This window comes from Brassica oleracea, chromosome C5, assembly GCF_000695525.1.
Source record: "Brassica oleracea var. oleracea cultivar TO1000 chromosome C5, BOL, whole genome shotgun sequence".
NCBI classification, from domain to species: domain Eukaryota; kingdom Viridiplantae; phylum Streptophyta; class Magnoliopsida; order Brassicales; family Brassicaceae; genus Brassica; species Brassica oleracea.
Genome location: NC_027752.1, coordinates 44,622,002 through 44,643,921, shown reverse-complemented (window position 1 = coordinate 44,643,921; position 21,920 = coordinate 44,622,002). Strand labels below are relative to the sequence as shown.

Genomic DNA, 21,920 nt, shown 5'->3' with positions numbered 1-21,920 from the left:
GTGGACTAACCCACTATAAAATCGCTATTTTCTAGAGAAACGGAGACAACAAAAGTTCTAAACCTCTTTGACCTTCATCATATGTTATTGAAAGATGCAACTATTCATTAAAACAGTATTTTCATATTTTTGAATTGTTCTCAAAATCTATGTGTTAACCCCTACGAAAATATTGTATTTTTCGGTAAATGCTCTATATACTGAAGCCTATGATCTTTAGTGTTGTTTTAAAATATGTAAACACATTCTATATTTGTATTAATGTATATTAAACTCTCTTTCATGGTACATGGACATCGTTTTATTTTTTTGTCAATTAATTTAGTAAAACTTCATAATACTCCCTAAATTGGTGGACTAACCACTATCAAATCGCTCTTTTCTAGAGAAACGGAGACAAAAAAAATTTCAAACCTCTTTGACCCTCACCATATGTTAGTGAAGGATGCAACTATGCATTAAAACAATATTTTCGTATTTTTGAACTTTTCTCAAAATCTATGTGTTAACCCTTACGAAAATATTAATTTTTTCGGTAAATGCTCTATATACTGAAGCCTATGATCTTTATTGTTGTTTTAAAATTTTTAAATACATTCTACATTTGTATTAATGTATTAATGTATATTAAACTTTCTTTCATGGTACATGATCATCGTTTTAATTTTGTTTCAATTAATTTAGTAAAACTTCATAATACTCCCTAAATTGGTGGACTAACCACTATCAAATCGCTCTTTTCTAGAGAAACGGAGACAAAAAAAATTTCAAACCTCTTTGACCCTCACCATATGTTAGTGAAGGATGCAACTATGCATTAAAACAATATTTTCGTATTTTTGAACTTTTCTCAAAATCTATGTGTTAACCCTTACGAAAATATTAATTTTTTCGGTAAATGCTCTATATACTGAAGCCTATGATCTTTAGTGTTGTTTTAAAATATGTAAACACATTCTATATTTGTATTAATGTATATTAAACTCTCTTTCATGGTACATGGACATCGTTTTATTTTTTTGTCAATTAATTTAGTAAAACTTCATAAAACTCCCTAAATTGGTGGACTAACCACTATAAAATCGTTATTCTCTAGAGAAACGGAGACAACAAAGGTTCCAAACCTCTTTGACCTTCATAATATGTTAGTGAATGATGCAACTGTGCATTAAAACAGTATTTTCATATTTTTGAATTGTTCTCAAAATCTATGTGTTAACCCCTACGAAAATATTGAATTTTTCGGTAAATGCTCTATATACTGAAGCCTATGATCTTTAGTGTTGTTTTAAAATATGTAAACACATTCTATATTTGTATTAATGTATATTAAACTCTCTTTCATGGTACATGGACATCGTTTTATTTTTTTGTCAATTAATTTAGTAAAACTTCATAAAACTCCCTAAATTGGTGGACTAACCACTATAAAATCGTTATTCTCTAGAGAAACGGAGACAACAAAGGTTCCAAACCTCTTTGACCTTCATAATATGTTAGTGAATGATGCAACTGTGCATTAAAACAGTATTTTCATATTTTTGAATTGTTCTCAAAATCTATGTGTTAACCCCTACGAAAATATTGAATTTTTCGGTAAATGCTCTATATACTGAAGCCTCGTCAGTGAAGAAGAGTCAACTTCTTTGATTTTAATTCAGTGGAGCAGCATAGCAAGCTCGGAATCTCTTACAGTTGCTCCTTTTACTCCTAGCTAAATCGAGACGTGCATGATCTTATCCTGGGGTAAAATTTCTTCTGTACCTCAACTAGGGTTTGAGAAGGAGAGACATTATATATGAACAACCCGTAACGGATTCTAACAGAATCAGATCTCTAGAGAAATGAATTCAATCCTCCAGTTTCGCAGTAATACTACCCTATATACAATATTACACGTCGAAGCAAAGAGAGGTAGAACAAAACAAACATGAAACGAAGGAGAAAAAAAAAGTCCATCTGCATGATATACCATCCCACTACCAAAGCTCAATGCACAACGTCTTGTTTACGTTAAGAGTTTGTGTTACAAAATCTTTCTCTCTTGGTTTCTCTTTTTTTTTTGCTACACTTGTTTTTTTTGGCTCTCTTCGATCGCTCCATGCATGGATCGTCTCCATCTCCTAGTGTATATATGTGCCATCTTCTTATGTTCTTTTTTGCCTCTACTCTTCTAATGAATGTCTTGATGAACGGTACAGATCATACGGAGCCCAAAGATGATCAACAATACAAGGCTTTCTCGAATCTAATCTCAACCATGGCTTCCCTTTCCCACTCCAATGAAGAAGACTTATCGGACCTGGATGCAACGTTCTACATTTCCCTTCAAAATTATCACCTCCTAGACCATGCTGGTTCCACCGGTGATCAACAGCTTTTATATCCCCCGCGAATATCAGCAAGAACGGAGGCAATGATCCCAAATGGTATATCCTCTTCTGCTTCTGTACCGTCATCCACTCTTCTACCTTCTGTGTGTACATCCCTCTCCTCCATTTACCAACGTCCACGACCATAACGCCCGTGTTGAAATAACACGGGCGTTTTCCTTCAAGTACTTTGACTAGTTCCGGGTCCGACCAGAAAGTTTTTGTGAAATAGTAGGTGAAGTTCGCGTGGCAGTACTCCGGAGCTGCCACGACTTTACCTTCCATCTCTACATGCCATAGCTTCTCTATGTCGTCGACCACGACGAGGTCAGAGTCTAGGTATATGATCCGGTCGACGCTGGTAGGAATGATATCCGCAAGGTAGATTCTCGCGTAGTTTAAGGGTTGGTCAAGTGCTTGTCTGATGGACTTGGAGATTTTGCTGCGGACTAGGTTTGGATCGAACGTATAAATCTTGAAGTTTAGGTAAGGGAAGGTGGATTTGATGCTGGAGAATAGGTCGTTTTCGAAATGAGGAAGGGAGAGGAAATGAAAAGAGAGGTTTTCAGGACAAGTTGAATGTTGTAGGAGAGACAAGACAGCAGCCATTGTTCCACGGAGGTAGTTTGTGTCGAGAGTCATGGCTATATGAATCTTATCAGCCTCACATTGATCACCGTTTCTGAAAGCTGGGGCTTCTCTGAATACAGGGAGGGTTGGAGCAGAGGGCTTATGGAGAATGACTCCAACACGAACCGCGGTTGAGGAGGTTGTGAACAAGAGGAGGATAAAGGACAGGAGGCCAAGGAGTTGTGTGTAGGAGAGGCTCCTTGAGGCCATCCTGAACCTGATTCTCAGGTAAAGTCTTTTATTTTTATTTTTTCGGTTTTTAAAAAAGGTTTATTACAATTTAAAAAGATGAATAGTTAATAGAGGAGCCATTGGTAGGGAGGGGCTAGAATAAAGGGTTTTGAGGAGAGGCTTGTTTTATTAGCAGTAGGAATGTGAGGAAGAGATTGAAGTTCGGACTGTTTCCCACACAATCTTTGTCTCAAAAATATCTATTTCATGTGAAATAGGGAAGAAGAGAAGCCTGTTGTCTAGTTAAATTGGGGAGTTATTCTTGGGTTCACCCCCTAGGGTGAACCTCTAAGTTCACCAACCAATAGAATTTCATTATTTCAAATTCGATATCTTTTAAAAAAAGAAACAAAATATTGGCAAGTTATATTATGTTTTAAAATAAAAAAGTAAAAAAAAAAATAGTAGTTACAGAAAAAAGAATTAAAAAAATTTTTTTTAACGTCGTCAGCAAAACACTAAACCCTAAATCCTAATCCCTAAACCCTAAATCCTAAACCCTAAACCCTTGGGTAAACCCTAAGCCCTTGGGTAAACTCTAAACCCGTGGGTAAACCCTAAACCCTTGGATAAATCCAAAACTCTAAATAAAAACACTAAACCCTAAAACTCTAAACCCTAAATCCTAAACCCTAAACACTTGAGTGTTTTAGTGCTTAGTGATTTTGATTTAGAGTTTAAGATTTATCCTAGAGTTTAAGGTTGACCCAAGAGTTTAGGGTTTAGGGATTAGGATTTAGGGTTTAATGTTTTGTTGACTACGTTAATTTTTTTTTTGTAACTAGTACTAGTTTTTTTTATTTCTTCTTACCTTTTAATTTTAAAAAGATAATATTAATTTGACAATATTTTGTTTCTCTTTTTAAAAGATATCGAATATGAAATAACACAATCCTATTGGTCGGTGAACCTAGAGGTTCACCCTAGGGGGTGAACCCAAGAATAAGTCTAAATTGGGGGCGAGTTTTTAGATTGTGCTTATCAATTTGCTTTGCTGTCGTTTAGTTGATTGTGCCGGCGGTTTTTTTTTAATAAAGTTCTATAATTAGAATAACAACTTTGTTCTAAAATTGTAAAGCATACGGTTTTCATGTAGTTCGATAAGAAAAAAAAAACAAAAGTTCTTATAGAATAGATCTACATGTTTCAAGTCTGTTGCACAAAAAAAAAGATGTTTCAAGTCTACCATCTTGCGATAACATCATACCAACTGAACTAGTTAAGAAAGTGTGCGAGACTCACTCCACATTTCAAAATTAAGAAAAATGTGTACGTTACTTCCATTCTTCACGCATGCCATGTCATTCTCATATAAATGTATTAACCAAATCTATTGATTACTTCCATTCTTTGGTTTAAAGTGCTTCAGATACTAAAGGCTTGTTAGCTTTCCAAAAACGAAAAAGAGATCAGAGATGCATGCTTACACCAACACGAGTCGTTATTGTGACAGTTTTTTCAAGTTCAACTAAAAATATTTGCAAAGAAAAACTGAAAATCGAAACCGACTCGGTATGCTAAAAGAATAGTTTAATTAATAAAATAGATGTAATAAAAAGATAACTTAAACAAAGGGCATTCGTGGGAGGGGAGAAATATCATATAAGGACTGCAGAATATTCTGTGCTTTGTATTTATCAAAAAAAAGTATTCTGTGCTTTGTATTTGAGTGCAGTGCAAGAATTTTTGCGCGTACATGTGCTTTACTGTCTAAAGACAGACGAGTCGCTTCTTTTAGTAACAATACTATCTATATATGGAAACAAATAAAGAAGACCCCAAACCGAAGAAACGTAGCTGTCACGCAAAGGAGTGATGGATATGGGGCCACTGTCTTTAACTAGGTCCTACGATTCCTTAGAGCATCATTATCGCGGTCTTAAGCCGCGTCCTTAGGACATTAATTTCGAAATTTAAATCTAAACTAAATGAAAACTTTGCAAAACGTATCTTAAGTTAAAGTTTTTAGGAAACGTATGTTAAGGCCACGTGTCAGCAAAATAGGGGAAAGAGGAAATAGGGAGAGACCGTCGAGTTACCGTATCGACATCATTCTCTCTTCTCTTCTCTCTTCTCTTCTCTTCTCTCTTTTCTTCTCTCTCAACGGTTCAACGCCTCTAGACGAATTCCGCCGAACGAAAAGCCTCTCTCTCCTCGTTTCGCTCCGCCTCTCACTCCGCCTTTCTCTCTGCCTCTCTCTCTGCGTTTCTCTCTGACGAATTCACCCAACCGATCTCGCCGCCGATCTGTTCTCCCTCACTCCACCGATCTCTCCGCCGATTGGAAACTAAAACCAGGTATCGCTCAATCCTTTATCCGTCGTTTTGTGGTTTAGAGTATGTATATGTCGATTGGGTTTCGCTGCTTGCATGTCTTTCGCTTTGAGATTTTAGAGCTTTATTTTGTCGATTTAGCTCGTCTGTATCTGGGTTTCTCTGATTGCATGTCCGTCGGTCTGAGATTTTTTTTTTGGTTGATCTAACTCGTCATGTGGCCAATTGATTGTATTCTTGGCTGTTATGTGATTGAATGATATATGTTTTGTAACTAGGTGATTGTAACTCGTAGTCTGTGGTGATTTCAATGGATTGGTGTGTGTGCGCTTAGCATTAATCTGATAAGTAGATGATTTTGAGAAATAATTCTTGGTTGTTATGTGATTGAATGATGAGTTCTTATTTGATAAAGACGTTCACGCGTTCACTCATGGTTTTGAAACTCATAAACTAAATGTAATTGTAAATAATTATGAGAAATAAAGTTAACTAGATTAACTTGATGTCTTCTTCGGAACTCACTCGACAGTGGGCACAGCGAAACTGATGATCTAATCTGACGTGACCAAGTTGAGATACGAAACAATGCTCGTTCACGGGTTGAGTACCCTCCACAACCCGAGGTTGAGTTCGGATTCCCGCAGACATGTTACTGTGGTGCTAAGCCTGTGCTTGCAACGTCTAACCGTTATGGGTTAGATCCAGGTTAAATTACTTCCTACTCGTTGCACTTCGTTGAATTATCTTTTTAATGATCTAACAGTTTGTTTGCAATCCACAGGTAGAAGATACTACACATGTGCGAATGTAGGTGATGGGGAGTGTCATGTTTGGAAATGGTGGGATAATGCCGTCATGGAGGAGATGAGAGCGAGAGATCAACATGTTCTTCAACTGGCTGAAAAGGTAGATAATCTTACCCTTTTGAGTGACTATGAGACTGAGCAGAAGGTTCTTAGGCTTGAGAAGATAGTGTCTGATCTAGGTAAGGAGAGATCAAGGTCTTCTGATGGGTTTGAGTACTTTGTAGGTGGAATGGTTATTGTAAAGTTTGGTTTTCTGCAAAAAAACCCTCAATGTGGTTTTTTTTTGCAAATTAATCCGCGAACTCAAAAACTCACGGGTCAACCCTCCAAGTGCCAGTCAAACCGCAATATAACCCTCGGCCATATTTATGTGTATTTGACTGTGTATAATTTTAACATTTTGTCAATACTAAGTCATTTTGGCGCTAATTTTTTAATGAAAAAAATTTGTTGAACCCCACCTTCATTGTGCATTTACGCAAGGTCGCATGTCCGAGAAAAACAAGGTCATTTCGTTTTAGAAATCTATATAATTGCGTTTGTTAAGTAAACAAATATATTTGTTGGTCGAGATGGTTATATAGCATGTACATGGTATTTAAGGTTCAAATTTCAAACCACGAGTTCAACAATTTTTTTTCATTAAAAAGTTAGCGCCAAAACGACATAGTATTGAAAAAATATTAAAATTATACACAGTCAAATACACATAAATACGGCCGAGAGTTATATTGCGGTTTGACTGGCACTTGGAGGGTTGACCCGTGGGTTTTTGAGTTCGCGGATTAATTTGCAAAAAAAAACCACATTGAGGGTTTTTTGCAGAAAACCCTAATAGTTTTAATAGGAATCATGCTTATGTTTAAGTAATGATCACGGCTGTTGTTATGTATGGGAATGGTTTAGGCTTTTGATGAACTTGTTGATGAACATGTGATGACCTTTTTGTAAAATGATCTTGTTGATGGACATGAGATCACGTTGTAGTGTGGCTATCTGTAACAAAACATGTTGATGGACTCTTGATCTTGTCATATTATTGTAAAATTATTTTGTCATATTGTTGTAGTGTGGCTATCCTGTAAAATGATCGTCGAGCAAGAGTTAGGGAACGACCAGTTAATCGACAACTAAAACACGATTTGATTGAAAATATATGGAATAAATTTGGGAATCAAATTTAATGTATAATGTTTAAATTTATATGAATTGAAGTTTCCTTTTTGTTTTTAATATTTGAATGTTTATGTTTTATTAATGGGTTCTTTTTTGTTTGTAATTTGTTGTTTTTTCAATGGCTTTTCTTTGTAATTTGTTTTTTCAACTTTGTTTAATAAATTATGTTTCTATTTTAATGTTATATGTTTAATATATCTCATTTTCTATTTAAAAAAATTAATTAACTAAGAGATTTAAAATGGTCCTACCAATAATTTTAATTTTAGCTATTGTCCTTAACTATGTATCTTAACTTAACAATATTAATAAACTAAGTTAAGGACACAAAAATTGGTCGTTGCAATGTGGATGCTCTTAACTTTTGGATATGTGATCAGTTCTACTCTCGTGGTTGTGGGTCCTCCACTTACCAAAGTGTTCTATCATAATCCTATTAATTTCATAAAGCCCATTAAGCCTGTGGTCAAAAAACAAAAAAAAGCCCATGAAGCCAAAATTTCAGTTGAAGACTTAAGTGATAGTTAATCCATGTGTAAGAAAGGCCCAATAGAGACATCAAGCCCATTAATCCATTTATTAACTGAAACGATACTTTCTTGAAAGCTTACCGGGTCAGGAAAATGTTTGAGATACCCGACCCGTTACAGAAAATGAAACGAGAAAAGTAAGTCATCGATTTGTCCAAAAATCTATGTTTGTTTTTAGAAAGCGGAATCATACAAACTGTGGTTACAGCATGAGAATAGGACACATATGATATCACAATTATCACTGTACAGTTAAAAAACCTGTATAATGAATGATGATGATGGTTGTTTCTTCTGTACTCTATGTCACAGATTCAACACATATAGCAAGTTAAAGTAAACAACAAGATTAACGACAAAAGGGATGAAGAAAAGTTCAAAAGTAAATGCAGAGCTTCTCGGCTATGCTGTTCTGTACCAAGTTACATTTCTCCAACAATTCATTTAATCTCTCACTCTCTCTATCCTTCACCGTCTTCTTCTCCGCAGCTAACTCATCATCATACTCAGTTATCATCATATCAATCCTTCTTGAAGCTTCTCTACTCTTCTCTAACATCGACTCATCTATGTCTCTATGATCATCAACAAGCCTCTCTGTCTGAACCGATTCTACTTTAGGAGACGACTTCAAGGGGGTGCAGCTGATTTGGACCATTTCGTGAAGCAATGGAAGATTTGGACGAGAAGATGAATCTTCCGACAAGAACTTATCAGCATAGCTTGAAGCTGACATGGTGAGATCGGACTTGAGTACGTAAGCTGAGGAAGAAGATGAATCTAGCACGCCGATTATCCGCCAGCTGAAGATCCTCTGGAAGATCCCGATCCATCTCGGGATGATATGGTAGTAGCTTGAGTTATGGAGTTCGAGTCTAGTGTTTCTTTGTAGCATCACTCCCGCTTCTTTGCTGGCTAACGAGTCTCCCATGAGATTGCTTGTCTGTGTCAAGTACTCAACTAAGCATCCCTCAAGCCGTTGCGTGTAGTTCTCTATCTCAGCGCCTGAAGCACATCCTAGTGTTAACCATTTAAAATCATCTTCAAAACAAGGAAGCTTACAGTTCTCGAGAACGGAGTTGAGTTGTTCGATGCTCTCTGCACTGCTCCAGTCTAGTTCAGGTAGATACCTCTTCGCCATTAAATGTTCTTTTCTATTACCGTCGAGCAACATTGTCTCAGGGCCAGGCCAACAGATCGAATTTGCTTCAGCAGCAGAAGTGATGTTTCTTTTAGATGTTTCCAGCGCCTCGTTGAAGGCTGATATGCATATGTTCGGACCAACTTCCTGATCCGACATCTGCTTAAGCAACTCTAGAGAAAAACTAAAATGCGTCAGAACAAGTTCCCGCGGTTTAACGTGATGAAGATTTGGTAGCGGAGGTGAATTTCCCGCGAGCCATTTGAGTCCGTCCCTTAGCCGCGAATCGCTGAAAAAACGAACTTCGTGTCCCTTCTGGGAGTAATTAGAGCGATAGAAACGACGGTGATGAAGCTTGCTATCTTTGATTTGTTGATATCATGGAGGCCTAGCTCAGAGACGAGATTTGTATCGGGACCCACGCTTTCTCCATTGCTTGAGCTGGTTAGAACGAGAAGGGGAAGGAGTGAACGGTTAGGTACTGATTCGAGAATGCGGTTAAGATGTTCTCTCTGGAGATTCAGAGGGATGCTTTTAGATGCAAGGAAGAGAACTGCACTTGCGCCACGTGGATCATTATCAGCTTCTACATCCCTAGCTACTGAGAGACAGCATCTGGAATCTGAATCAGACCCACTTGCAACCCATTTATTCCATACCGACACACCGGGAGATGAAAACAGTAGATTATCATCGGAGATACTATGTTCTGTGTCAGGGATAAGCTTTGATGATAACCATCGAGTGGCTGCTGAATGTGTGTTTTGACTTGATGTGTCAACTGATTTACTCTGAGTACATAGGATAACCTTCCACCATATGCATTTTGAGTCTGGATTCCTTTCGACTAATGTATCAGCTACCACATCTGAAATATTCAGCCTTGACCATGATTTTTCCCGTTCTTCAAATCTCCTCTTCATCGCTTGATCAATGTCAAACTCACCGCACGCCCTCTAGTGCTGTGTATGACGCGAGAACCGAAATTAGACTACCAACCTCAATAGTAAATGACTTAAAACACTTTTATTGCTCCCTTGACAAAAAGCAATGACCAGCACATGTTACAGGGAAGAAAACTGAAACTTACATCAGTTTTGCTGAGTCGGATAGGGGTGCCCAGGGTTAGAGAATTCAGTGCAGCAGCTGCAGCTACTTGTCGACGCTCCCGCAATTCACTTTGACGTGAAGACCACCGCTTCCATAATCTGTGAAGATTTTAGAAAAGAAAAGTTAAACAAAAAGTAACATAAACCAAGAATCAACTTGCATGAGCTGGTAGACCTTATGATCAACTTGAGCTTAGCCTTCGCCACTTCCTCTTCATACTGACTTGTGATGTCCTCATGTCCATCCTCGTCTTCCTGTTCAATGTCATCGAAACCCTCTTCCAAGGTAACAGTCATCGCAGCTTCAGGTACTGATTCTTCCAAAGCAGATATGTTTTCTACACGCGTTGGAGACTCTGAAATGGTAGTTACAGGCACACTCTCCATAGCATAGACTTCGGACTTTGTTGCAAAGTAGGTCCATGCACTAGATTCGTTTGCATGTGCACTGCAAACGGACTTTGTTGCAAAATAGAACCGGGCATAAGATTCGTTTGCATATGCTCTGCAAATGGAAATTTAATTTCCGCGGGAGATGTACTAGTGTGGCCGCCATTAGGTTGTTTCTTCAAATTCAAGGATTCAGCTTGAGGAAATCCAGGAGAATGAAATTCACCAGCCGGTGTAAAGTGATTTCGGTTTTGTTGATCTACTGCTGGTTTTTCATCAGATGGCCGCACTGGATTTATAACAGATGTCCTCATTGGCTTGTCCTCCTCCAGTAAGAGGGAAGTCTTGGAATCGGTCATTACTTTATCAACTAGACGCAGTGATGTTTGTTTCTTAAGACTTTGAGGAGGCGGTGTTTCCTGTTGATATCCTTTATTTGCTTCTGTCTGACAACGGAGAGGGAGCAAAAACATCTTCTATCGATGGAGCAGAAACATCTTCCACAATGGTTCTTGACTTTTTCAGGTGAACAAGTTTGGAGCATTTTGTTTTATAGTCCTTATCAGCATGGAGAAACAGGTCACCCTTTACCATGTATGGCTCTTCAAACACTTTTATCGAAAATCCATGGTACTCCAGCAGGGCTTCTATGTCCTCTTCCTGTATTCCATCACCGGAAGAAAAATGTAACACCTCTAGCAATTTCTCTGTGATAGACCACGAAAGAGAGGCATTAAGTGGCAAACAGATGGAAAATTACCTCCATCCCTATCCACTTTGAAGTATCTGAAACTGGGAGACCCTGATTATTTAGGAGACCCGCGTGCAGAGAAGCAAGCGCCTGAGTTCTTAGCTGATGAAACATTTTAAAACTTAGATCTCGGTGAATTAACCACACACCAATACGGTAATTCACCACAAATAAGCGCCTACCTTTGAAAAATGAGCATGCATTAGACATGCTTGAAGATAACTTGCTTTTCGTGCGAGGCGAAAGAAGGCAATGAAGTTGCCAGTTCTACAAGCTCTGTAATTGCAACAACTGGTTTTAGTACTTAGATCACATTAACAAATGAACACCCAAAACAAGTTCAAGGAACTACCTGGCTACACTGCGGGCAAAGAGAACTTCTGAAGTTTGCCTTATTTCTGGAGTCATGTTGGCAAGATCAAGAGAAAGCTCAGACGGTTCAACCTAACAGGAAGAATTTATAGTCAGGTTATAATTTGACCGCAAATTTCACCCAAAAAAGATACTTACCTTGTAGCCAGGGTGCTTGTCGAGTTTGAGAAGAGCATAATAGCCACGGAACTCTTTTTCTGTAGGAATAGTTGTTCCTCTCTTCCTGTGATCATCATACATTTGAAACAACTCAACAGATGTCTTGTTCATCTGCTCAATATTCAGGTGTGCATCAAACCCCTCCGAAAAGCCCTCTCCTTTAGTATATTCACATAGCTCATGCATTGCAATGATGTGAAGTCTTATCTGTAACAAGGAAATCAATAGTAAGAAACACACATTCAACACAGAACATCGCTTATCATCATGTTTAATGGGCTCTATATAAGATCAGAAATCACAGACCATTTGCTCCAGTAAAGTAATAGCTTCTCGGTTGAATATATGTTGCATTCTTAGATCCATTCGAATAGCTCTCATCCTATCCCATAGGAAATTATACATGCCAAGAAAGTTTTCATTGTAAGGGCGGTCTAGCAAACTCAGCAAATATTCCATGGTATTCTGCAGGATTGGCATGGGTCGTATCAAAATGGCTTCTCGCTCCACCGTCCTGGTATACTATACAAAGGCAGATATACAACATAGTGAATGGGTGGTCTAGCATATGTCATCTTAAGAAAGAATCTGACGCTTAATTGATTTGAAAAAGGTAAACTTACTTTCTTCACAGCAAGGGATTTGCTCGTCTGGTTCCTATCTCCATCCACACGCTCATAATGGTCCAAGTCACCCTTCCTTTCACGCTCCCCCCGTTCTGACTCTGAGAAGATGAAAAAAAAAGTTCCTCAATACATTTGTTCTACAATCACATTACTCCCTCGAATTAGATATCAATTGTTAAACTCATTTCTTTTCTAATCAGATTAAATAACCAAAGACTACACTCAGCTGTCGTTTTATAAGCATGTCTCAAGCTTATGCTTACCAGGACACATGTCAGGGCATAATCCAACGATAAGAGAAGGCTGCTCCGAGCTTTCAAAATCAGACAAAGCATCTCCCTTGAGGACATCCCTATTTGATTCCTGTGAATTGAATATTTGCTTGTTGTCCAGAAGCTTCAGTTTTATTTACAGCTGATTTAGCAAGTTGAGTATCAACAGGTCGGGCTGGAACAGGGTCCAGTTCACCCTTGAAGCGGGCCAGTCTCTTTGCCCTGGCTTGCTCTTCTCTGTAGAAAATGAACAAAGTTCAGAAAACTTAAGAACTGGTTCACACATTAATACAAAGAGTCAGTACTGTGTGGTTTAATTTACCCTTCAGTAAAGCTTTGAGAAAGAAAAGAGTTTCCCTGGATATCATCCTCCACTGGATAAAAAGGTGGAGATCTCGTCCTTTTTGTTGCAGGTGAACTACTTGTCTTAACCGCATTACTGAAATTATTTACAGAGGACTGCCCAGTAAATTGGGAATCTGAGCTTCTTGAAAGCATAAATGACTTTGTGCCAGGAGGAGATGTCGATGACCTGTCATACAAACAGCATGTTTAACTAAGAGCAAGTTTAAGGCACATCCAACCAGACAGAGACTTTTTGCAAGAACACTAAGATAAAACTGCAAGAGACATAATCATGACTTCACAGGTTAGCAGTGTAATATTTTCATGTAACCATTTAAATTTAAGGTAAGTACGCTTATACTCCAACTTGCTAAAGATAAAAGTACCTTCGAGTATCATCTTGAGAAAATACAGGGTTGTTATGAAGAAAACTATCAGAAGGTGCTATTGCCGAAGATTTTCTTTTTGTGGCTTCCTGGATTTCAGCTGCTTCATTTGCATAAGGGAATGAAGAGCTTGGGCTCTGTTCCTGATGGATCAACCGATTGGGAATGATCCTCGACCTCACCGGATTATTGTCCGCGGAAGAGGGAGAGCGTCTACGAAAACATGAGAAAAGGTACCAGGACGCAAGTTTCAGAAATCAGCAAGACGACAAACTTATAATCAGTATAGAAATCAAGGAAGAAAAGACACATGCATGGTTCAAATTACTATATATAATAACACATTTGAGATATTTCATGACATCTTCTTTTTTACAAACAGCAAAAGAGGGAGGGATAGACCAAAACAATTATGACACCGACAAGAGGATAAAAAGCTTACATCCAAGTTTGACTAGATGACTGCTGGAAATCATCTACCAATCTGCCAATCCCAAAACCTGATCCTGGCGAATGGTTTCTTCGAGAAACCCCTAAACTCCGATCAGGAAGAACATCTGAACGACTGCAATTAAAGGTGAGGATTTTTAGATTGAAATTAGTTACATCAAAAATCATGAGATCACCAAACATCACAGCCATCCGTGTGTGAAAATTCATTTTCTAACACCATAACCACACATTAAACTTTTGAAATCCGAAAAAGAACAGTACATAACGCATAACACAGAAGGTGTACAAACTCTCGCAAATGGACAAATGTTAAGAAAGCCAAGGATATGATAGTGCTACAGAACAGGCATAATGTCTAGAGCCTGCTGGCATAAATGGCCTTCATCTAAAGGAAAGGCATAAACAACCTTTTCCTTTTTGAATCTTGTGATCGACCAATCTCAACAACATCAGTTCCACTTCTGGAAAGAGTGTGTGATGTACTAGCTGAAGACGTGGCTAGACTACGTTCACTATGATCCTTTTGGAAATTCCTAGATTCATCATGCCCAAACTGAGGATTTAAAGTAGGCCTGCGAGGAAGAACGAAGCACGTGAGATTCAGGGAACTCGTCAAGAAGAATCCAACAGTTTGTTCCTAACGTATATAAGCCAAATCCATAAGGCATTCAGATGATCTCGGCGACATGATCTCGTTTTGTTTTCAAAGCCCCTGCAATAGTAATCCCTTATCCATAAGGCATTCAGATGGGCAGAGGAACCTGTAGCACTCCGCCAAACCCTGCTCTGTCTTCCTACTGCTATTATACGATCTAATGCAGGAAACTGAAATAATTTGAATTGTGTAATCAACACTGCTGCCAAGCTGTGGACATGACAGTCTTCTAAGTCAGAAAATATCACATGTAAACTTTTACCTCTGAACTCCAGGAAATTGGTAAGGTCTCACAGAGGGGATTGGACGTGGAAAAGCTTCTGGACCCCAATGTACATTGACAGGTCCGGGGCTCCTGAAAACATCGCATTTAACTTTTCCATTCAATAGATTCAAGCAGAACTTTTACCAAAACGTATATAACTTGGTTAATCCCATCACCAGATTATCAGATCAGAACTTTCCCAACACACTTAAGGAGGGAAAAAGAAGCCATAAGAATAAGAATTTCTAACCTCTGAGTTCCACCAGGTCGGTAAGATTGTCCTGAGGAGTGGGAGGGATTTTGAAAAGCCACAGGTGGTGATGTTCGATTCATTGCAGGACTACTGCAAGCAAGAAAAAACATAACAATTTAAGCTAGAATCTAAACAAAGAAGAAAACCAGAGAATAGAAGAAAAAATTAATAATGAAACGAGTAACCACCCTAACATCATCATCAAGCACATAAAATCTAAAAGATCAAGCCATACATTTAAGAATATCTAACCTTTGTAGTCCACGTGGTGAAGGGTTTTGAGAAGCTGAAGGAGACGGTGCTCGCTGGATTGGAGGACCACTACAAGCAAAAGTTTCGATACGCAGGTTAGAACGTGAAGGACATAGGAAGTTAATAAAATGCTCATGGCTAACAAACAACCTAACACTCTCTCGGATATAAAGAAACAGAAGCTGTAGAGCTAGGTCTAGTCTAACCTTTGAATACCACCTGGTCCAAAAGATGGTCCTGCATACCCTGAATGGTTTTGATATGTCGGTGGCTGAATCGGAGAATCACTACAAGACAATCCCCCCAAGAAAAGAGAGCACAAACCTAAGATTACAAACAACACCAGCAGCTCCTCCTAAGGAAAACAGCAAGAAAACTTACAAACTACATCCGGAATAAGCAACTGAGGTTCAAAACCTGAAGCTAAGAGCTGCCTAGGTGATACTTTCGCGTGAAATCAATCTAAGAACCCTAGGCATAGCTACGTACATAGGGAATCGAAGAACACACACCTGGTGGATTGAGTAGGATCAGAAGCGCCGAACGTTGTAAACGGCGACGGCTGCTTGGAGCTCATCGCCGGTCCTACATCTTTCCCGAAAGGCTTAAACGCCATCTCCTTAAGCTCCTTCGTTCACATTCTTCGCCGGCTAAAATCAAAACCAGACAAAAAAAAGGAATCGAGTTTTCTGTTTCTCCGTCCCGGCGAGGATGATTTAGCTTTTACATATACGACGTCGCTTTAAGATTTCGAAAGTAAAATGGGCTTTTTGTTTTAAATGGGCTTTAGTAGAGTAAGCCTTTGACTCTTTATTTTAATGGGCTTTATCGCGGCCAAGAAAGAAACAATTTTTTTTTTTATGAACATTATTCCTTTTGATTGCAAAACGACGTGCGCATGTCGCCGCCATCTCATTAGGTAGAGAGCCATCAACTTTTCACGACCGTTGACATTTTTTCCGATAAGAACCAAAAAAAAAAAAAAAAAAAAAAAAAAATCTCTCTACGTCTTCTTCCTTCTTGACCCAAGAGCTAATGTCAATGTCTCGCCGCGGATTGATTAGGATGTTGCTCGTCGCCGTCTTCCTCGTCATGCTTCAGTCATCAACTGCTCTGATTAGTTCTCCGAGTTCTATCATCAACCCTTCTAAAGTCAAACAAGTTTCTTCAAAACCCAGGTCTGCTTTTTCCTCAATCCTAAGTAAAGTTGGAAGCTTTGAGTCTTGTCTGATGAATCGGGTGTTTTTTTGGTCTTCAGGGCATTTGTGTATGAAGGTTTTCTAACGGACCTGGAATGTGATCATCTGATCTCCCTTGTAAGTGCTCACTATTTAAATTCTGAGCTCAATTGTGAATTTTTTTTTCTCTCTTCAATGTGCTAATTCTCAGTTTCTGATTTTTGGTTTTCTGGGGAAAAAGGCGAGAGAGAATCTGCAGAGATCTGCGGTTGCTGATAACGACAATGGGGACAGTCAAGTCAGTGACGTTCGGACCAGCTCCGGCACGTTTATCTCCAAAGGAAAGGTGACTTGTTCTTCTTTCATCTCGCTGTCTTTCTCCAATAGGCATTGGTCTTTTTGATTCTTATATTATGAAAATCGCTTTAAATCTCTGTTGCTGATCCTGATAATAATGGATCTGAAAAGTCAAAACCGAAGAAGATTTGATTGTGCGTGTTACAATGATCATGTTTTTGTATGAATCTTTCTAAATAAACCTCCTGGATCTTGATTTGTCATTTCTGCTTAGTGCTTACTTCCCAGAGCTAGTTGTTTGTCAACGAAGTTGTATCTATGATGATCAATCATGGTTTATGTTTTTTGTACTATTAGATCTTCATGTAAAGCTTTATTTGCTTAATCACAGGATCCTATTGTTTCCGGTATAGAGGATAAGCTCTCCACATGGACATTCCTCCCAAAAGGTAACAAAAACATTTTCTGAACGGTTTAATTAGTGATTCAATCTATTTCAGAAGATCAAGTGACAAGGAACCTCAACTTTTCAGAATATATATTAGTATTATTGTTTCCAAGGCCTTTACACTCTCTTGTTAACAGAAAATGGAGAAGACCTTCAGGTGCTAAGATATGAGCACGGTCAAAAATACGACGCTCACTTTGACTACTTCCACGACAAAGTCAACATCGCCCGTGGTGGACACCGCATTGCAACCGTTCTCATGTATCTCTCCAATGTCACAAAGGGTGGAGAAACTGTTTTCCCTGATGCAGTGGTTTGTATTCCCACTTACATCATTACAATGGCTCCTTTGTATTGGTTCTCTGTTCTCTCTGATGAAACTTTTGTCTTCAGGAGTCTTCCCGCCTCAAGGTTTCTGTAAACAAAGACGGCCTTTCTGATTGCGCAAAGAAAGGAATTGCTGGTGAGCTATTATTATCTCTGAGAGTGTTCTAAAACATGTTTTGATTTTTTCTATGTTACGTTATTATTTAGTGAAACCGAAGAAAGGAGATGCACTGCTGTTCTTCAACCTCCACCAAGACGCAACCCCAGATACATTAAGCCTTCACGGAGGCTGTCCTGTGATCGAAGGAGAGAAATGGTCAGCGACCAAGTGGATCCACGTGGACTCGTTCGATAAGATTGTGACGCATGACGGTAGCTGTGCGGATGTAAACGAGAGCTGTGAGAGATGGGCGGTGCTTGGAGAGTGCGCAAAGAATCCAGAGTATATGGTGGGAACTCCAGAGCTCCCTGGAAACTGCAGGCGTAGCTGCAAAGCTTGTTAAAAAGTTTAAATTTATGTATGACTGTACCATTAAGTTTTCTTTATTGATCGAACTTTGTTTTGTAAACTTTTTGTTTCTGATGAACTCTTTGTTCCTTGATGAGACCCTCTTGTCCTTGAATCAGTTAACTCATGGACTATCCATTTCAGTTACGTCTATAAATGTGAATATGAGATCGTTTTCTGTCTTTTGCGTGTAGGTTAAGCTATTCAAAGAGCTATTATTACATTAATTATCGGCTTTTCCATTACATAATACGATTTATTTTAGAATAAATAATTGTGTTTGAAACGTTTATTAACTAACTCATTTCCTCGACTTGGCTTACTTTCTTGCAGTTAATATAAATCCATGACACAAAACATGGAATAAGACATGAGTAGACAGTAAACCAAGAGTTATTATTGGGGTTCACCAACCAATAGAAAATTGTCATTTTAAATCTAGTATCTTTTAATTAAGAAACCAAATAACTTGGCAAATTATATTATTTTTTCAAAATAAAATTTAAAAATAAATAAAAATAATATATAAAAAATGAATTCAAAAAAAAAAAATTGTTGTCAACAAAACACTAAACCCTAAACTCTAATACTAAACCCTAAACTCAAATCCTAAACCCTAAATCCTTGGGTAAACCCTAAATTTTTGAGTAAACCCCTAAACCCTTAGAAAAACACTAAACATGTTGTCAACAAAACACTAAACCCTAAACTCTAATCATAAACCCTAAACCCTTAGGAAAACCTTAAACCCTTGGGTAAACTCTAAACCCTTGGGTAAACCTAAACCCTTAGGTAAACCATAAACCCTTAGGTAAACCCTAAACCCTTAGAAAAACACTAAACATTTGGATAAATTCTAAATTATAAATCTTAAACACTAAATTCTAAATCTTAAAAATAAATGTTTTTTTAAATAATATTTTTTTAGAACTATTGGTATTCTTATTTATTTAATTTTTTTATTTTTTATTTTAAAAGCATAATATAATTTGGCAAGTTATTTTGTTTCCTTAATTAAAAGATACTAGATCTAAAATGACAATTTTCTATTGGTTGGCACCCTAGGAGGTGAACCCAAGAAAAAGTCGTAAATGAATATTAACAGCCAAATATTTAGCAAATGGATAATAGTTTATTGTTGATTTTTTTATTAGGTTATACTTATTTTCACTGTATGTAAATACTGATGCAGTTAAAAATTAGAAGCAATAACATGCGGTGGCTTTTTGGTTGTTGGTCGCTATCCCATTTTCAGTTTGTTATGGTTCCGCTCTATTTCGAATTTATTTTACGGCTTAATCCGAATGTAAATTTCTTTTTGGTTGTCGAATTTGCTTTTTGGGTTTATCCTTGCTCCTCTTCAGACGTTGAATCTTTTTTTTTTTGTAATACCACTTATATTAAAAGTTCAAAGAGCATGAGAGTTTACAACTGAATCAAAAGATCCCGGAAACATACTCGACGGTAGAAAGAAGCTAGAAAACAATACAAAACAACTAAAGATAGAACCATCGAATGGCGAGTCATGCTCAGCGAAATGAAGAAACCCAAAAGGAAGCTTCACTTTTGATCCCATGGCTATTGTTCGAAAGAACAATTGATAATCGAAAACGACGTTGATACACCTATAGGAAGAAGTTGGAATGTTGATTGGCAAGAACTTTAGGTGAGAAGCTCTAGAACCGTAGGAACCATTGAAAGTTTGAAGTCCTATCTGACTTGATATGGCGATGGGTCTACGTGCAACAACTCCGGTTTGAAGGTCGCATAGCTGACTCTGTGAAGAACCGTCGATGCTTGAGACGGCGTAATGTGATGGAGGCGCAGCAGTGATGTAGTTAGTAAATCTGGCGAGTCCACACTCTTGCACAATAGTTCCAGCGACGAGGAGATCGGGAAGGCCACAAATCCGACTTTGTGAAGAACCGTCGATGCTTGCGACAGCATAGTGTGATAGAGACGCAACGGTGAGAAAGACGTAAACAAATCTGGCGAAACAACACTCTTGCACAATAGATTCGGCGGTCACTAGGAGACAGAGATTTAACCGAAGTAGCTTAGCTCCATAGAAACCTTGGTGAGATGGGGCTGCCTTGATGTTGGGTGTATAGTAGAGGCGATGCCGAGATGAAATGATGCTCTTGACCATTATCCATAAGGGGACGCAGACTGAGATACAACTGAGCAAAAAAACTCCAATATTACCGTATCGGAATAGAAAGCTCTCGTTGAGACCTGAGCTAAACCGCAAGTCCATTACAACACAATGAAAGTTCAAATCAAGAGATATGTCGGGTTTACGCACAGAAACGCGGCGAGTAGTGACTAACACGAGAGGGAATGGAGGAGAGGCGGAGGGTGAGAGACGAGGTAGGGGAGGTAGGCGCAAAGGGAGAGTCAATACCGTGGTGTTAAAACCGCTATGTGAACGGCGTCTCCAGATTATGGTAAGCTTCATAACTTCAACCACGGCGACTACTAGGAGATGAGGCGTGAGAGGTTGTGGTAAAGCGGATGTGTAAGAGTCGGAGGAGGAGCGGAACAGATCCTCGACGGGACGAGGTTCAGATCCGGAGCTTCCAAGTCGGACAGGGGAAGCTTGGCGGCGAGAGACAGCGGACGGTGAACGGATTGAGAACTCTATCGACGAGGACAGACACCTCGAGAGGTTGAACGCGTCGGGAGACAATCTTTGGAGGTTGAAGCAAGGCGTCCGTGACATAAACGGTCGAGAAGAAACAGGACTATCCATGGACAGATCCGGTTTCAACGAGTTGCAGAGTGAAAGTCTGAAGGAGGGTAGACAGTGGCGAAGTCGGCAAGTGACCAGCGGAAGAACGAGCTCTGCAACAGAGGCTTCTTCAACGAATCTCTCTCTCGTCGACGAGTTAACACCAACAAGACCCGAAGAGAAACTGTAGACGGAACCAAAAACAGAGGAACTTGACGACGTTGAGAAGAGGGGGCGGAGGAGGCGACGCCGACGGCCTCTCACACCGTCGACGTCGGAGATTGGACGAGATGCGGCTGTCTCGATTACTGCGCTTGGGAGTGTTTAGCTAGGGCGAACTATTTGGTTTCGCGAACTGAACTTTTTTTTGTTTGGTCGCCTTCAGACGTTGAATCTCTTCTTAAAGAAAAGAGTCAAATCATTGTGTTTTGTTTGGATTCTTGCGTTTCTTCCTCTAGTGAAAACAACAAGTCTTTCTTTATGGTTGTGAGTCGTATATGATGAATTAACTCGGTTGATTTGGAGTAGATTAAGCAGAGCTAGAACTTTAATTCGAGGGTGTATTTGAATCTATTGAGAGTTCTGCATGAGCATCAAGATCCCGATAGCGAACAATGCATGAGGACTTTCGATGGTAAATTCGAAGAAGGCCTCAATGTTGCTGATATGTGTGGTGTGGATTGGATCTTCGATCACCGTTGAGGTGCCATGTCCAAGACACGTGTTAACTAACCGGATCTTTTCAATCTGATATTCCGTGTTTTTAAACGGTTTTAAACTCGTTTTGGAGCAATTAAATGGTCGGTTTTAATTAATGTTTTGGTCTATTTGATGCGTTTTGGTGTTCTTAAGTGTAATATGCAGGTTACTAGATAGCTTGAAAGAAAAGAACGCATTCGAGATTTATTCAGAAGCAAGATAGACCGAACAATGGACCGAATGAAGTATTGATCGCACAGAGCACGAGATCGACCGATCCGG

The 21,920-nt window shown here is 38.8% G+C and overlaps 3 protein-coding genes across 3 annotated transcripts; 1 reads left to right on the top strand and 2 right to left on the bottom strand.

Annotated features, from left to right (window-relative positions):
• Positions 1 to 1,740: 1,740 nt before the first annotated feature.
• LOC106293569 (probable galacturonosyltransferase-like 4) lies at positions 1,741 to 3,309 on the bottom strand. The gene has a single exon (XM_013729248.1). It carries the CDS (start codon positions 3,210 to 3,212, stop codon positions 2,166 to 2,168), a length of 1,047 nt encoding a protein of 348 aa, XP_013584702.1. The 5' UTR covers positions 3,213 to 3,309; the 3' UTR covers positions 1,741 to 2,165.
• Positions 3,310 to 8,287: 4,978 nt separating this feature from the next.
• Positions 8,288 to 16,134, bottom strand: LOC106294928. The gene is given in 23 exon segments (XM_013730640.1): positions 8,288 to 9,489; positions 9,492 to 10,124; positions 10,253 to 10,370; positions 10,447 to 10,660; positions 10,717 to 11,108; positions 11,110 to 11,321; positions 11,422 to 11,514; positions 11,595 to 11,688; positions 11,765 to 11,856; positions 11,923 to 12,150; positions 12,250 to 12,465; positions 12,567 to 12,667; positions 12,833 to 12,969; positions 12,971 to 13,078; positions 13,164 to 13,373; positions 13,573 to 13,785; positions 14,015 to 14,137; positions 14,433 to 14,597; positions 14,943 to 15,035; positions 15,196 to 15,288; positions 15,451 to 15,519; positions 15,657 to 15,799; positions 15,959 to 16,134. Coding segments are annotated over 23 exon segments (4,947 nt in total). The 5' UTR covers positions 16,067 to 16,134; the 3' UTR covers positions 8,288 to 8,397.
• A 205-nt stretch (positions 16,135 to 16,339) lies between these two features.
• LOC106294927 (prolyl 4-hydroxylase 2) lies at positions 16,340 to 18,302 on the top strand. The gene is made up of 7 exons (XM_013730638.1): positions 16,340 to 16,628; positions 16,709 to 16,766; positions 16,870 to 16,974; positions 17,317 to 17,374; positions 17,511 to 17,686; positions 17,767 to 17,836; positions 17,908 to 18,302. The coding sequence occupies exons 1-7, from the start codon at positions 16,486 to 16,488 to the stop codon at positions 18,201 to 18,203; spliced, it is 906 nt and encodes a 301-aa protein (XP_013586092.1). The 5' UTR covers positions 16,340 to 16,485; the 3' UTR covers positions 18,204 to 18,302.
• The last annotated feature ends 3,618 nt before the right edge of the window (positions 18,303 to 21,920 follow it).

What these genes read in the sequence shown, in the direction of transcription:
- LOC106294927 (XM_013730638.1), top strand. Translation starts at nt 16,486, where the DNA reads ATGTCAATGTCTCGCCGCGGATTGATTAGGATGTTGCTCGTCGCCGTC. An exon ending in ATGGACATTCCTCCCAAAAG is followed by an intron (nt 17,375 to 17,510) that starts GTAACAAAAACA and finishes TCTTGTTAACAG; the next exon opens with AAAATGGAGAAGACCTTCAG. An exon ending in CGCAAAGAAAGGAATTGCTG is followed by an intron (nt 17,837 to 17,907) that starts GTGAGCTATTAT and finishes GTTATTATTTAG; the next exon opens with TGAAACCGAAGAAAGGAGAT.
- LOC106293569 (XM_013729248.1), bottom strand. Translation starts at nt 3,212, where the DNA reads ATGGCCTCAAGGAGCCTCTCCTACACACAACTCCTTGGCCTCCTGTCC.